Raw genomic sequence first — 18,330 nt, forward strand, 5'->3', positions numbered from 1 at the left:
TGTGAATAACATCAGAATTTCACTGAGGCTTTTTGCGGATGCATTTCCATTGCAACAATGGAAAATTGTACTGAAATGCAGAAGTATCTGCAGCGAATTGACGCATGATGCAGGGAATGGCAATTGAATCTCAATGTAGACAAGTGTAATGTGCTGCGAATACATAGAAAGAAAGGTCCCTTGTCAATTAGCTACAATATAGCAGGTCAGCAACTGGAAGCAGTTAATTCCATAAATTATCTGAGAGTACGCATTAGGAGAGATTTAAAATGGAATGATCATATAAAGTTGATAGTCGGTAAAGCAGATGCCAGACTGAGATTCATTATAAGAATCCTAAGGAAATGTAATCCGAAAACAAAGGAAGTAGGTTACAGTGCGCTTGTTCGCCCACTGCTTGAATACTGCTCAGCAGTGTGGGATCCGCACCAGATAGGGTTGATAGAAGAGATAGAGAAAATCCAACGGAGAGCAGCGTGCTTCGTTACAGGATCATTTAGTAATCGTGAAAGCGTTACGGAGATGATAGATAAACTCCAGTGAAGACTCTGCAGGAGAGACGCTCAGTAGCTCGGTACGGGCTTTTGTTGAAGTTTCGAGAACATACCTTCACTGAGGAGTCAAGCAGTATATTGCTCCCTTCTACGTATATCTCGCGAAGAGACCATGAGGATAAAATCAGAGAGATTAGAGCCCACACAGAGGCATACCGACAATCCTTCTTTCCACGAACAATACGAGACTGGAATAGAAGGGAGAACCGATAGAGGTACTCAAGGTACCCTTCGCCACACACCGTCAGGTGGCTTGCGGAGTATGGATGTAGATGTAGATGTAGAGAGGGAATGCTACACTGTTGATGGTGATCAATCAATCATATATGGAGGTTAGTCCCGGAGGTCCCCTTGATACTATTCGACAGGGGTAGGGTGTTGACGAAGGTCCGGGCTTACTCAATAGGTTATCAGATATGTGTGTGGCTCGAAGATCTTTTATGCAAAAGAGCGCAATACGTTTGTTGTGCACGGCGAGTATTCGTCGGACATAAAGGTATCGTCAGGAGTGTCCTGTGGATGTGTTACAGGAACGTCATTGTTCTCTATATACATAAACAATCTGAGGGGTAGGGTGCTCTGCGTCTGTTTGTGATGCTGGTGTAGTCTACCGGAAATTATCGTCGTTGAGTGACTGTATGAGGACACGGAATGACTTGGATGGAATTTGTTTTTGACGTGAGGAATGGTAGCTTGCTTTAAATGTGAAAAATGTAAGTTAATGAAGAAAAATAGGAAGAAATATTGTAATGTTCGGATAATAGAGCATTAGTGGTGTGCCGCTTGAGACAGACGCGTCAACTAAATATCTGGGCGTGACGTCGCAAAGCGACACGAAATGGAACGAGCACTTAAGGTCGGTTGTGGGGAAGGCAGGTGGGCGACTTCGGTTTCTTGCGAGGATTCTAGGAACGCGTAGATCATCTACAAGCGAGATCGCGTACAGAACACTTGCGCGGACCATTCTTGAGTACTCCCAAAGTTTGGGTGGGATGTACGTTTTCTCTCATCAGGTCACATGCTGGATGTCGCACTACAACTTCGCTTACTAAACATAAGCACGTTTCACGTTACGAACCCGTTTCTTCACAATTTTCATACTGTTTGCGCCAACTACTGTGAAGCACTATTAGCCTTTGTCACTAGGTGTAGATATTTCACCGAAAACTGTAGTTTAAAGTCGTAAATACTGTGTGTTCATTTATGTCTCTTCCGGTTTGGTTTGTTGATATACATGTTACCAACCTAACGAAGTATGTGCTGAAAACTAACGTTTGTTGATTTCTGTTCTCTTTATACCTGTGTGTGTGTGTGTGTGTGTGTGTGTGTGTGTGTGTGTGTGTGTGTGTGTGTGTGTGTGTGTGTGTGTGCCGCCTTTTTTACTTTTTTATACTCTCTCTCTCTCTCTCTCTTACAAACACACACACACACACACACACACACACACACACACACACACACACACACACACACACACACACACACACAGATATAAAGAGAACAGAAATGAACAGACGTTAGTTTTCAGCATATACTTCGTTAGGTTGGCAACATTTGGGTAAACAAACCAAACAGGAAGAGACATACAGTCAAAAAACAGTAGTTACCACTTCAAATCACGGTTTTCGGTGAAATATCTACAACTAGTGACAGAAGACTAATAGTGCTCCACAGCAGTTAGCGTGAACAAACTCACAGTTCTGAAGAAACGAGATCGTAACATGAAAACGTGTTTATATTTCGTAAGCGAAGTTATAGTGCGACCTCCACCACGTGACCTGATGAGAGGAAACGCAAATCCCATCCAAAAACGCGAATGACTGTAAGTAGTCACTTATTTACGTAAAATAGAAGACATGAACTGTTTTATAATCTACAAATCTTGCATATCAAAACAAAACTGTATTAGTCTAGATCCCAGTGCAGATGAGTTAAAACAAAAGGCAAAACGCATCTGGAGAAAGTAAAATATATTGAAGCAAGGAAAGAAGGTTTTTATTAACAATACGGAAGAGTGTGGATGATGCATACGTTACTCATTTGCGATAACATAAGACTAAAACAAGCACACGTGTGGATCTCATAACGCTGTTCAACGTGCAAGAATATGGCGGACATTACGTATATGCGGCCTCTATACTTCTCACTTACCGCTGATTCAACACCTTCGAAAAAGAGATAAAGATAGTTGATTGGAATTTTGTCGTTGGTTTATGGCAGATCAACAAGTAAGCTCAATAATACTTTTTGCTGGTGAAGTCGCATTCAGTTGGAAACTAGCATCGGTGGTCCAACGGAAATTGCCATGACTTTGTAGACATACCCTTACCAATTAAATACTGGTGGTGAACATCTCCTACACCACTAGCCATCGACCTTTGTACCTCTGAGCATCACTCCACGGACGTTTAGAGACCTCGGCCTTGGAGGCCGGTTTTATACGTAGTAAGTAGGCGGCGATACGCATCGATCCATTTGCCTGTGGGTAGCTCCTGACACTATAGGCAGCCCTTCCTACTTTAGTGTTAAGCGGCTTGCCTATTATTACAGTCACCAGAAACTAGAGACGTTTGTCACACCCGTCAAACTACACTGAAGTGACAATAGTCATGGGATAGCGATAAGCAATTATACAGGTGGCGATAGTATCACGTACACAATGTATAAAAGAACAGCCCATTGGCGAAGCTGTCATTTGTACTGAGGTGATACATGTGAAAACGTTTCTGACGTGATTATTACCGCACAAAGGGAATAACAAACTTTGAGCACGGGGTGAACACAGTGTCAAGAGTGTGCCGAGAATACAAAATTTTTGCTATTACCTCTCACCACGCATAAAGTAGTGGCCGACGGCCTTCACTTAACGACCGAGAGAAGCGGCGTTCGCGTAGAGTTGTCAGTGCTAACAGACAACCAGCACTGCGTGAAATAATTGCAGAAATTAATGTAAGAAGTACGACGAACGTATCCGTCAGGACAGTGTAATGAATTTTAGGGTTAACGCGCTATGGCAGCAGACGATCGACGCGAGTGCCATTGCTAACAACACGACATCGCCTGCAGCGCCTCTCCTGGGCTCGTGACCACATCAGTTGCACCCTAGAGGACTAAAAAAACCGTGACCTGGTCAGATGAGTCCCGATTTTAGTTGGTAAGAGCTGATGGTAGGGTTCGAGTGGTCGCAAACCCCACGAAGCCATGGACCCGGGTTGTCAACAAGACCCAAAGTGGTGTGGGGTGCTTCTACATGGAAATGACTAGGTTCTCTGGTCCAGCTGAACCGATTATTGACTAGAAATGGTCATGCGCGGCTACCTGGAGATCATTTGCAGCCATTCACGGACTTCATGTTCCCAAACAAAGATAGAATTATCAAGGGACCACAATTATTTGCAGTTGCGTTGTGGGTAGCTCGAGTGAATGATTTCGCCGCCCAGAACGCCCGACAGGAGTCCCACCGAAAATTTATGGGACATAATCGAGAGGTCACTTCGAACACAAATTTCTGCACCGGCAACACTTTTGTAATTATGGTCGGCTATACAAGCAGAATGGCTCAATATTGCTGTATGGGACTTCCAACGACTTGTTGAATCCATGCCGTGTTGCTGCACCTCGCTGGGCAAAAGGAGGTCCGGCACGACGTGTGGCCAAATGAAAACGAGACAAAAGGAAAAAAGGAAGTAAACTGTTAATTATTTCAAAAGTAATCGCCATAACAATTAATACATTTATCCTAATGTGAGACAAGTCGGTCGATGCCTACATGGAATAATGTTTGTATCCAGGAGTGCACCTTCTCGTCCGAAGCTATCAGCATACGACTCTTACTGGAAACTGACACCAAAATGACGCGGCACATTTGTCGACTGCTACTGAGCGCGCAGTTCACTCACGGCGATATAAGCTGTGCGCCTAAGTTCGTAAATCGCGACGTATTCTGAAACAAGCAGCCAAATGTTTGTGACAACGAAGACTGTAAACATCAGTTCATGCCTAACCACACCCTCGGAAATAGTGACATATTCGGAAATAAACAGCCAAGTACTCGTGACAAGTAAGAATACAAATGTTGTTGCCACCCATTTGACTTTCAGCATTTTAATCTTTGCTTTTTTTTCATCAAAATGAAGTAATAAAATCGAACAAAGTCACTTCCGAGAGAGAGAGATTGCTCTTACATGTAAATGATATCGAATATTGTAGAACATGCTTTTATTAAATTAGTAGGAAAGTCCCAGAAACTTTTACAAACTCGAAGGTTTGAAAAATAAATTAAGTGCGGTGGGCTGCAAACTTGATTCCTTCTTCTCCATAACTCCATGGTTGTACTCATTACATTGCTGTGAATTCATGCAACTTCTGACATCTTTCATTTTACGATGTTCTGAAGGCTTTGCAACACCAATATGTAATTAACTGGCATTTGACAACAAATCATTCCAACAGTGACGTGTTTGTCATAAATTTTCAATGCGCCGATGACTTGGAATGTCATACTCAATGTAACACGCAAAGTCTAATACAAAAATAACGAAGTAGGTGAATCCAATATGGCGTCTCCAGAGATTTTCATTTGGCGATTGATACCGAGTTTCGCGCTCGCATCGAGTTTGATGGACGCATGTCATTTTGACGTCGCTTACTAGAGTCGGATGACGATAGCTTCTGCCTTCCAGCGCTCATAGCGTTTTCTCAATACACTCTACTACTGACGATGAATTTCACCAACTCTCATGTCTTTTGCATTTAAGAAACAAATAACAGCGCTAGTTTTACTATCTGCTGAGGCATTTTAACACTTACAAATAAGGATTTACACAAATGAAAGCTACCATAATCACGATTGTGAAGCGCCAACAGTTAAATGTACTTTTGGAGCATGAGCAGCATAGCGAACGCAAAGCTCCAACGGCCATATTTCAAAATTGTACTAATATTTTTTTTAAAAAAAAAGCACCTCGCACATCTAGCGTAATGGCCACGAAAAAAAAGTTGTTTAGTACCACAGCCTGGTGTAAGTCTTTCAATTAGACGCCAATTTGGCGACTTGCTTCACCTGAAAACCAACAGCACCCATCCAAGTACTAGCAGGGGTCAACGTTGCTTAACTTCTGTCATGCTTTTTCGTAAAGTATTTGAACTTTTATTTGCAGATTTTAACAAGTACAGATATGTACGTGTAATTTTCTGCTATATCTTTAATTTAAAAAGAGGTAGACATTGTATCGCTGTTCCTTTAGTTTGTTTTCTTGTACTGTCTTTTGACTATTATTCGCTGATTGTCCTTCGGTTGGTTTTTACACAATATATTCATGCCCTTCGTTAAATAGTTTCATTGCTCGATTTGTTGCAGTCTGAATGTAATGTTTTTAGGTTTCTTATCTATGCTGCTGGATCACAGAACCTGCATTACCGAGGCATGTCCGTGACATGTGGCAAAGAGAAAATATACATGTGGGTAGTGATATGACATATACTACTACGCTACATTTAGTGAACGAAACAATTTTACATATTTATTGATGAGACACAAGATACATAGGATGAAAAATACATGTAACTACTAATTGGACAACGAGTCATACTGCATTTGGGCACGGAAATATACTTATATATCACTAGAGCAAAATACATAATTGTTTTATGGCAAATAACCTTTTGTTATTACGAATAGGTCAACGTGAAAAAGTCGTTGCCTATGACCGTTAAAACAAGATAAGATAAATCAGGGCTCGTATGGAAGCATATAGACAGTTGTTTTTGCCTCATTCCATTTGCGATTGAAGTAGGAAAGGAAATGACTGACAATGGTACGAGTTACGCTCCGCCATGCACGATGTTGTGGCTTGAGGAGTATGTATGTAGATGTAGATATATGCATGAGTTCTTGTCCTCAAATTTGTTTGCTCAAGACACCCTCTACAGTCCCTCGACGCTTGTCGGTGCACTTTCCTTTAATCCTGCGAGCCTATATCTTCAAAGGGAATGTTCGACAATATTGAGATCGAATTTGGACAGTGCTCTGTGATAGAGACGTTGCTTCTGCAACTCTGTGCTGCTACGTGACAACGACCGACGATCAGTGACTAAAAGTGATTTCCAATTAATGTGAGATTCGAAATACTGTATTTACAACGGAAAGCTACCAAGAAGGCAATTTAACACCAAGGCAGACACTAATGCCTGAAGTAGGTAGCACCTACCGTAAACGCTCACAAGGGATTTATTCCTTCGCAAGCAGTGCGGATGGTATCCGTTAATTTGTGACATTTGTTCATTGACCTCTACTTCAACAGTTGCCTCACGAATGCATCAGTTGTGCAATTCTATCTCGTGGCCGCCAGCGGGCTCTATCCATTAATTCTTTGATTAATTCATTCATTCATCATAGTTGCCCATTAACATAAGGCTCTTGTCGACTTGAAAGTTGAATGGTATACAACAGAGACAATGTAGCCACATACAGCAGTATGTATATGACATATCAAAAGTAAAGTGGTTGACTTTAGTCTGCTAAGCAGATTTTTGTGATCCACAGAATCAAAGGCATTGGCAGGGTCACAGAATACCGACTACACGATCACCAACTCGGTCTGTGAACAATAATTTTGTCTTCTACAGATTAAGAGCAGTCACTGCTATAGTAGAGGAAGGAAGAATTAAAACCGAATTTAAATCCAAGTAATATCAGATGAAAGAGGGGGAAAACCTGTGAGACTGCATTACCAAGATGGAGGTCAGTTTGGAAGTCACCGTCTTGGATGCAAATCGTATTTTTTCATATGGAAATTGGGTTATATGACATAACAAAAAGATACAAAATTACAAGCGAAAAACAGTGGTGTCTTCACAAAAAAGATAAACTATACACATCACAAGTAGAAGAGCTACTCACACAATTGCTATTCCAGTACTGAAAACTAAAGTGTGAATGCGTTAAGAATACACATTATTCTTTATGAAGTAAGTTTACTTTCTGTTATTGTAATTTAATTGAATGGAACCTTTTCGTCTATGCATAACCACTGCAAGATAGTTGTATTAACAATGCGAGAAACAAATCTACATACCTTTGAAGTAGATACTTACACTGATCATTAATTTTACGTCAAAAACTTTCTAAAGTTGTAAGAGGGAAAGTAAACCAATCCTCTACACCATTAAAATTTATCATCAGGTAATTTTTGTACAAGAGTTAGTCTTTGGTAACCCGATATCCGACTATAAACCAGAAGCTGCTACTTTTGGTCCACGCCAGGTATTTTATTATTCTGGTACCAACGATATCTGGTGGCCATTCCCCTATCCCCCACATGAGAAGGCACCCATTGGTGAAAGATTCAACCAAAAGAAACCCCAACTGAAATGTTGAAATATGCCATACAAATTACGTGAACTTCTGAGAAATATGTTTGAAAAATATTTAAATGGCGAGCCATCCTCAGAAGATTGGAAAGTAGGATTTATGTCAAAAATTCAGAAGAAAGAAATAACAGATGAGTGTAAAAATTACAGAGGAATAACTTTGACTAATACAACGTACTTAGCATACTTTATTTAAGGGCTAATGAAGATCTTTTAGAGACAGAATTTAAGCCAATGGAGCCTGAAGAACAAGCTGGATGAGATAGCAACTATAGACCATATTTTTTTACAAACACTTGAAAAGAAAAATATTCAAAATCAGCGTCAGGAACAGCTTACGATAATATACCTTTATGCAGTTTATGGAAGGCCCTAAATCATCTGATATTAATGTTATCACAATTAAAGAAGTTCAGAACCTATACAGAAAGAACAAAAAATTGAATTTTCTTTCACCTGGATATGAAGTTAGAAATGGATACATCAGAGATGCAGCCTTCCACTGATACTTTATGAAATATACACAGATAAAGCGATGGAAACTTGAAAGAAAAAGTATAATAACACGGGAATCCAAATAAATGATAATGCTATATATTAACTACAGTTTTCTGATGACAAGTTAATTTTGGCACAAGATGAAGAAGATATTGAATATATTAATAGAAGAGTATAAAAAAGGGGCCTTCAGGTCAAAATGGGTAAAATAAATTACATGTTAACAGGAGGAACAAATCAAGATTTTAACACTGGTAGAAGGGATGGGAACTATGACACATACTGACGAGTACAAATAACTAGAAATAAAACTCACATGAGATGGTTAACAAGATAAGGAATTTAATTTAAGAAAAGTCAGTTCATGAATAAATGTTGAAAAGTTCATTGTTGGAACATTAAATGTTATTTTATGGGATCAACAGATTAGAAAGGAAATAAAAGAAAAATCTTCAAAAGTATTATTAAAAGCAATATAGCCTATGTGGATCAGAAGTACGGACAGTTAAAACCCAATTAATAAAGAGATTGATGGCAACTGAGATAGATTTTTGGAGATGATCTGCATGGATATCCAGGTAGGAAAGGATCAGAAATGGAGTTATCAAGAAGAAAACAGATATTACAAGTTTGTACATCGAGTTTGTGGAAGAAAAACAACTCACATTGAATGGACATATAAAAAGAATGTCAGAGGTGAGATTGGAATGTGAACCACCAGGAAGGAAGAAAAGAGGGAGATCACCAGTCACAAGCATACAAGGAATTCAGACATTAATTAGGACAATAAATAGTGAAGAAAATTGTAGAAAGATGGGAACAAATGAGAGATGAAAACTGAATATGATGTCCAATTTTAGGTTACCGGAAAACGTAAACACATTGTAAGATTGAGAATCATACTAAGTTAGTGATATGCAGTAGTACAATAATTCATTTAAATATTTACCTTTGTCATCAAATTTGTACTTTGATGGAAACTCCATTTTTATGGTGACAATATAATCTTATTTCGAGTTTTAATTGCTGAATCACACTCCTCAAGCACATGACCATCGTCAGTACTTTCAATGGTCAGATTTCTGTTACCGGTAGTACTCGAAAAGGCAGGTAATTTACATGGAATATGCTAACTGAACTCGATGGCAAATGTGATAACAGTAAAGAATTGTCGTCCATGTCTCTCTCTCTCTCTCTCTCTCCCTCTGTGGTGTGTGTATGATATATTAGTACTTCGTACGGAAGTTTTACACGTTTGTGTTTCGCGCGCGGTTGCTACGCCCATTTAGAAGGCATCTCTCGTCATACAGCCCGCGCCATCTATCGCTTCCGAACTGATTTCCTTGATCCGTTATTCAAATATTTTCACTTCCATAGAGATGCACCGATCAAACTTCTCAGGTGTACCAACGTCACAGATACAAGCAATATATGTAAAACAGTGTAGATCCGTAAGGGCCACATATTTTGGTGACATACTTCTGTTTGTTATGTTTGACGCTATGTCTGTCATTCGACATGTATGGATGGTGTCGTAAGCGTGTAGTGTAGGAGTGGTAGGTAAAATAAACATTATGTTTTGTTACTTTTTGGTGTCAGTTATGAAAATGCGTTCGAAAGTGTCCCGTTATGAACGATAATGCAGAATCTAATTTAACAGAAAAGGTTTCTTCCAACAACTGCCCCTCTAGTAGTGACACGCCAAGTAGAAGTATGACTGAAGATGATACGAACTTGCTGCTCATCGAAGACCAGCCGGAAGTACTTGAAGCTGCTGCAAGAGTACCTGCCTTATCAATCAGTTCGTCTTCGAAATTATCAAGTACCAGCCATAATCTTGAAGCGGTCGACGGTTCCGCGAATGTGTACATTAAGGATCAGGGTCAACAGCAGTCTTACCAAAGAAATGGAACGGATACCCAGTAAGTTATAAGTGAATATCCCTAAATCTCTGATTAAAACTGTCTACTTAGTTCGTAGCGATCACTATTGCGTGAACATATACTCTGTCTACTGTTTTAGAATTAATGGCAATACATCTCTTGGATTAACAATACCGGATTGCTTAGGGTTACTTTTCTTAATACTGTTTTCGTCAAAAGTAATTCATAATATGTCCTCAGTAGGCACGTTATATAAGAAACAGTTTACTTCAGTGTTTTATTGTACTAGATTCATTTCCCAATGTGCAGGTTGTGTTACATTGTGTTAGAGAAAGTTGTATAAAGAACAAAAACTTCTACAATTGATCTAGTATTTCATACTCTTTATCAGAAATGCTCAGCAGCAGTAATAGTCATAATGTTTTTGGAGTTTGATAATATCCAGGTTATTTGTGTGTTGGCTAGGCATGTATAAGCGTTAGATACAACAGACGATGAGTGTTGCAAATATTAAGTAAAATATCCACATTGTAAATAACAGTTTATGCTGACTGGTTCTGTTCTGCACATAATAGTTACTATGGCTAAAGTAAAGTTATAGTTTATGTTGTCACTTTTGCATTTGCTTTGTATGGCACATGAATTACAAATATTCCTCAGCAGTAAGTGTCAAAGTTCTTAAATACATGAACAGACATGTAGGAAGGTTTGAGTGTATTTGTGCTCCTACTCCATGCTCTTTGCTGTAGTGACTGATCAATTACATAGTGCAAGAATTGGTAGTTTGTAAGGCAGCAGTTGGGTTCTAAATTCTTCCAGGATTTTTGTTGGCTTCATGTGAAATTGAGGTTGCCTCTTATTTCTTTGTTCATTCATTCACATATCATCTTACAGTGATATAGGATTTGGCATTATTATATGATGAATATATATAACACACACACACACACACACACACACACACACACACACACACACACACACACACACAGGACCAGCATTTGCCCAAAATGATTTAGGGGAAACTACAGAAAATCTGTATTAAGATGGATAGGCAGAGCAAACTCCAACCTCCCAAACATGAGGTCAGTGCCTAACAGCTGTGCTGTCACAAGAGGTTGGTCCCTATTATACAATGCTCTTTGATATACAATCTGTTTGCACCAGATACTTTATAATATATTTGTTCATTACTGAACAAATCAAGGGTACCCTATGGTGACTCCTTAACTATTCCCCTTGCACTAACTCCATTCTCTTCAGAAAAGTGCCTCCAGGCCCGTAAACATGCATGTTTTCATGTTTGCCTCTCAATCCACATGGAAACCTGAGTCAGCATCCCCCCTTTCTCTTCCCATGAGTGAGATGTTGAACTCAGGAAAACGACATGACATTGCAGTCATTCACTGTAGCTCTTGGCACATGATTTTCTTGTAAAAGCATTATAGAGTGACAAGGTGTTGTAGCTACCCCCTTTCGTAAATAACCACTTCTGAGTTCTTTAAGCAAGCTTTGACTGTGTAGTATACTTTACTTATAAAAAAAATGTCATAGCTCCCTTTGCAAACAGATATTTTATCAAAATATATTACACAGCTGATTTGCTGATAAAAAATGTTGTTTTGAGTTTTTTGCCTGTTTTTCTGTGGCAAAAAGAAGTCTAAACTGTCTCTTCTTCCATGATTATGTATAGAGCTATTAGTAAAATAGTAATATTTCCAACATGCAGCCCCCCCCCCCCCCCCCCCCCCTCTCTCTCTCTCTCTCTCTCTCTCTCTCTCTCTCTCTCTCTCTCTCTCTCTCTCTCTCTCTCTCTCTCTCTCTCTCTCTCTCTCTCTGTGTGTGTGTGTGTGTGTGTGTGTGTGTGTGTGTGTGTGTGTGTGTGTGTTTTCATTCCATGTTACCTGAAAATCATTGTTCATCCATAAGAAACTTTGTGGTTGTTGTTCATTTTATAGATCTATCTTGTAGGCTCCTATGCTTGATGCAACACTTATTTTCCCCCCTTTACCTGAAGTGTATAATGTTTTTTATTTGATGTTAAATTATTTTATGCGCAACCTCATTTGTGCAGGTTAGGTAGGACTGGATGTTATTCAGATTGGCAACTCTTGTTCTAAATGCAAAAACTGTAAGGTATACTACAATACACAAACCTTTCATATTGTCACTAACAAGAAACACTTTTTAGCACTTAAACTCTGCATTCATTGTAGTCTACTCACATTTATTTCCTAAATAGGCCTAGTGTGTAAATTTCTTTTGCTTTAAACTGGAGTGTGATTTGAGAGCAGCACGATAGTGTAGTAATTTCATTAACATCTTTCAGCTGGGATTATTTCCAGCTGACATCCTAGGTAAACCAGTAGTTTTTCCAGCTTCCTCCACATTATGCATTAGTTCTTCCTCTGTAATGCCACTTTCATTGTCCACTTCACCATCATTCCCTGTAATATAACAGGTAGCAGGCGTACAGTGTCCAATTCCACCCATCTGCTTTGACCCGTGACGTCATCAGTATGGCAGAAATGGCTACTCTAAGCATCTCCAATATGGTGCCTATGATGTCACTGCATACACACAGTAAAAAATACGAAAATACCTATAAATAAGAAAACATCTCCCTCCAAAAATACAATCAAACTAGCGGGACAACCGTGAGACATTGGGGTTTTATTGAGCGAACAAGCTAAGTAAAAAAACCACAACCCCAAAAACACAAAATGACGAACAAAAAAAAATTACAAAATCTATGGGAATCTGACACTTCCCTTGGTCTATATAGGTCAACTGCAGCTAACGATACCAAAACACCAACGCCTACAGCAAAAACTATGGAAGTGGAATCAGACATTTCCCTTGACCATAGCTGACAATACCAAAACACCGATACCTACATATAAAACTATACAAAAAATTGTAATTGGTCATTTCTCTTGACCTATATAGGTCAACCACAACTGTTGATACGAAGAAACCAACACCTACAACTACGAAAAACAGAAACAAATCTACACCTGAAAAATTCAAAAGTCAAACATCGCTACATACACAATAAATATGCGAAACATTGCAACTTGAGAAAAATAGACCCAAAAAAAAAACAATTACTTACCACCAACAAATTCCAGGGCAGCAAATTAGGTTGGCCATGACTAAAAAAAAAAAAAAAACCCACACACACACACACGCACGCACACGCGGCACCATCAAACACAACAAGATGAGAACTACAAACACAACCAACTCATAAACTCCGCGCCATATTGACGTCACACACCACTACACCCTTACGTCACGGGTCAAAGCAAACAAGTGGAATCGGGCGCTTCCGTTGACCCCAGGTAGCAAATGAAATTTCACAGTCGACCTTCAGGCCATGACTGGCATCTATGTTAGTGTCGCCTAGTCCGGAAGCAAGAGACCAGTGATCTTGATGCTACTTGCAGTAACAACATAAGAACTACATATATTGCATGATGTACTAGCTGTATACAACACATTTTTGTGTCAAAATAAGAGAAGTCAACAAAAAACAGATCCAAATAAACTGGAAATCTGGATTAATTTGGCTTGGGTAAATGGGTTTCTTGTGTACTGGCCAGTCTTAAACATCCTTGAGAGTTTCACTTGATTTCTCTAATAGGAGCTCTGGTGTGTATATGATGATGCTGCCATCAGCAAAGAGAACATTTCTTCATGTATTACACTGTCTGAAAACTCACTCATACATATTGAGAACAGAAATGGAGCCAATATACCACCCTGAGGAGCACCGATGTTTACATGTCCCATGTCTGCGAATTGTTTTACTAAAAATTTATCATCGGCAGATGTGTGAACTGTCTGTGCCTTTTGATCCCTGCTTTCCAGGTGAAATAGGAACCAATCATTTGCTGTTACTCTTGTATGTAGTGCTTCCAGCTTTTTTTGGCAGTATTGTGTGGTCAGCAGTGTCAAAAGCCTTACGTAAATCTAAGAATAAGCCTGTAACACAGTCATCCTTGAAAAAAACTTCAAGTACTGCTTGCGAACTCTGTAATAGCTGATATTGTACATCTCCCACTTTGGAAATTAACCTGTGCTTTGTTAAAATAAAAATAATATTATTCTTGTAGTTTATTAGCTTATGAAGATGCTTTTGTAGGCCTGTAGTTTTTTTGATTTTTACCAATCCTATGTTTACTGTTATAATACGGCATGAATGCCTGAAAGGTCAAGACCTCTTAACAATAATTTACAATTTTCCCTGCTGAATGCTGTAATTGCTACTTGGTCTAGGACTGATGCAGAACTTTTTGATACCCTAGTATAAGAGTTTACCATTTGTGCCATGCCAAAAAGGATTTGATATGCTTAGGATGCCATTACTAATACCACCATCAACACACATGTTAATATTCATGTCTCCACATATTATTTTGTTAGTGTTAGAGGCTGGGACACTTTACAGGGTTTCAGTTACCTTGATGAAGGAAGTGTCCATGTTACCGCTAGCAAAGCTGTACATTCTCAGAATGAGTAACTTCATACAGATGTCTAGTTTCATTGGCTGCAAATTCAAAATGTGTATCTACATTTTAAGTGTGATCAGAGTTGCTCTAGCTTTTCAAATGCTGCCACCCCTGATATAAATACCATGATCCCCCATACTTCAAGGTAGTTCTTAGAGTTGCAGCTTGCACATCCATATGATAGCACTACATGCTGTATTTCATTTGATCTACACCAGGGCTCTGTAATTGCATACCACTGTGCTGTAATTCAGCTTCAAGCTGGTAAATATTATTAACAGACTGCACATTTTGATGAAAAATGAGTAATTATAAGGTGTTTGCGCTCTTCTGAGTGGTACATACTATATTTTGTGTAAATGTTGAAGAAGTCTCTAAATGACTGGATATACTTAAAAGGGAGGGTAATCTGTTGTTACGATTTATCGTAAAAAATCCTAATCTTCCACACATGATCATGTGTGGCCTCAGTCCAGCTTGCTATATTCCCACTAATTAACTCCATCAACTTCCTTTTCCCAGTCCTGTTGAGCATCACACCATGCCTAGTACAGCCCTAACTCTCAATAGTCTCCACCAGCACCAGTGCAGTGTGCACCTGTGCAACCAACTCCAGCTCCTCCTTGACTCACTGTACAGCAAAACCAAGACAAGGCCAATAAAGTCACAAGAGTATCTTAACCATGCTTACATTGGAGCTACCAGTTGGGGAAATTAATTAGTACTAAAGTTAGCCAATCAGGCCATTATGCACGCAGATTTCAAATGACCTGCCAGATACAATTAGTGTCACTCGTTCTCATAAGATAGATGATAGCTCAGTTTCGATCCTGTATCCCTCTCTCATTCAGTTTTAGAAAACCAAACAAAGAGCATGTTTGGCAACACCATCTCTGATGGGTCGTTTGAATTTGCACATGCAGTGGCTGATTGGTAAACTTCAACACTAATCAGCTCAGAAACAGCACAATGTACCAATTTTTTTTTTTTTTTCTGAACATTTATTTCTCATTACAACCTATCGTGCAATACCATTACAAACTTTTCAGCCTGTATAGACAACAAATGCTGGAGAAGTAGATGTAAGATAAGAGAAGATACAATATGTAGCATTGAAACATAAAACTGAAAATGAATAATAAACACTTCAGAAATCGATATGTGGAGAAATAAAAATGAGGTTGATGTTGGCAAGAGTGATTAGCATAATTTGATGTCTGACGTGTACTAGAAACCGTGTACATTGTGTAGAGATTGTTTAAGTAAAAGTTATATAGTGGTCCTCCTGGCATTTTTCATACTTTATGCACAAAATACATACATAACGTGCATCAAAATATTCGTCAGAGACTTGGCCATTTTTTAATAGTGGCTTTCTAAACTAGTACTGCAGTTTCAGTTTGTGTAATGAAAAGCATGTTACATATGGTGAAATGCATTAAATGTGACAAGAACATAGACATCAGAGTATGCTACAGATGTGTCTGTTGCCACAACCTTTATTTAGTATTCACATTCATTGGATTCACCAACTTGCAATCAAATTATCACCTTCCACTCTAATGTACACCTCGGGCTACACTACATATCACTCTGCCACCATAACCAAAATGTTTGGGGTAAAGCCCACTATCTCATGTTATCCCAAGCCTCACCTTCAGGTGATTCTGGAACATGAATATTTATTTTAGCTTCCCCCCCCCCCTCCATTTTGTTTCAATGGTAGCAGCTCTTGGTTTCCTGTGCTATCGCTATCTGCTCTTTCGCTGCTCACCCCTTCTATTCTGTTCTTTTCATGGCTGTTTACTAGTTGGACTTCACCTTGTTTCTCCCTTTCGCTGTTTCAGTATTCCCTGTTTGTCCTGTGCACCACATTCTCTTCCAATCTCCCCCCCCCCCCCCCTCCCTCTCCCCCTGGTTAGCTCCTTGACCCTGGATTCAAATGGATCTCTCAGGGGATCCGAAAGCCTCCATTACTACAATATAACTCTGTTGTTTGTTCTGTCTGCCCTTACAAGAGTTTTGGGATGCTATTGCTTTTAACCAGTGGCTCTAAATCTGCTGGTCTTGTGGGATATGCTTTCACTTGTTTTGTTGGCACAGAACACCATCTCTTGCCTGACACTTGTGGAGTGTTAACCACAGAACTGATGGCCATTTACTGGGTCCTGTGTTTTATTAAATGGTCCTCCATCACCCAAATTTGGTTATGTGTGGATTCACTGAGTAGCAAACATCTGCCTGGGATGTCAGCTACCTATCCCCCCATTCTTCATGACCCCTCCAGGCACAGATTTGCATCTTCACGTCAAATGCATTTTCGCTCAGTCATGGGCTGACTAGTGGCGGGGCCACACCGCTGTCTAATAAATTTTGTGTGATTAAGGGAATTCCCATCATGTAGCGTTCTTCCCTTGGCCTTTCCCAGCAGGAATCTGTTATCCTCTACCATCTTAGTATCCAACATACTAGATTGACTCATGATTTTTTACTCCATAATTAGCCACCTTCCTTTGTAGTTGGTAGGGGGTCTCATGGTGATCCATATTTTGTAGAAGTGCTGCCTTTAGGTCCTTCCTACTAAATATGCCATTGTACTCTCCTTGTCCTGCGTGTCAGCAGACAACCCTCACTTGGTTGCATCTGTCTGCAGTTTTCTTCATGAATGTGGTACGCCTTCTCAGATTTATGTACCAGAATTTCCTTCCAGAAATGTAGTCCCTCGGTTAGTGCTGGCTTTGATTATGAAGCCTTTTGGCTCTGTCTTTGCCTCCACATCGGCCAGGTTCCCCCCACCGCAATTTTTCCTTATATTTCTCTGGTCTTTCGTGCCATTTTGTTTCTCTTGTTTGGTACCTGTATTGTCTCGCAATCATGTTATGGTGTGGTGCCAGCATCCCGTTGCACATATTGCCTCTGTTGCATCCCCCCCCCCCCTCCCTCTGCTCTCACTCCTCCCTCTGTCTTCTTTACTTTCCCGCCAACCCAACATTCCTTCTGCCTGTTCATTTGTCCCTTTTCCTTTCCCACCAGCTGTACTGTGCTGCTGATGTTCCTCCCACATTGGATAGTGAAAACAATGACCTCGCTATTTGGTCTCCCTCCCCATCAACCCCCACATACACCAATCACTCAACCATCCATTTATTTTGAGCTTTTTTATGTGATCTAATTTTTGTTCCATTTTGCTTCACATCTTGATCTTGTCAAATGTGCACATTTTACATCTGTGAGTGAAGTCACTAATAGTGTTTTTCTTTTCTGTCATTGAACTGGTAGGTATATAAAACTGTGAAATACTTATGGTGAGAGTTCCATATTAAATTCAACTGCACTACCACCATAAAAGTATTTCATGTGTACATCATAGTTGGTGATGTTTGATTTGTCCATGAGCTATTTCCTATTGTGATACTTTGAACACATTTTTACTGGATACTTATTGCTGGAGAACACTGATGATGAGCCCATTACAGGTGTATGACTCCCAATAACAGTACAGTAGTCTTG

The 18,330-nt window shown here is 39.6% G+C and overlaps 1 protein-coding gene across 4 annotated transcripts in view; it reads left to right on the forward strand.

The window, feature by feature from the left end:
- Positions 1 to 18,330, forward strand: part of LOC126336622 (zinc transporter 2) — a 627,171-nt gene that overhangs the window by 501,669 nt on the left and 107,172 nt on the right. The window contains exons 1-2 of one of the 4 annotated variants that reach the window (XM_050000499.1): positions 9,842 to 9,979; positions 10,084 to 10,345. The exons of 2 other annotated variants lie outside the window; for them this stretch is intronic. In XM_050000499.1, coding sequence (XP_049856456.1) covers positions 10,137 to 10,345 — 209 coding nt within the window. In that variant the 5' untranslated portion in view covers positions 9,842 to 9,979; positions 10,084 to 10,136. Of the gene's footprint in view, positions 1 to 9,790; positions 10,346 to 18,330 lie in introns of those variants that run through there. One more of the 4 variants, XM_050000498.1, reaches the window with a different exon arrangement.

Source organism: Schistocerca gregaria, chromosome 2 (assembly GCF_023897955.1).
Source record: "Schistocerca gregaria isolate iqSchGreg1 chromosome 2, iqSchGreg1.2, whole genome shotgun sequence".
Taxonomy (NCBI): domain Eukaryota; kingdom Metazoa; phylum Arthropoda; class Insecta; order Orthoptera; family Acrididae; genus Schistocerca; species Schistocerca gregaria.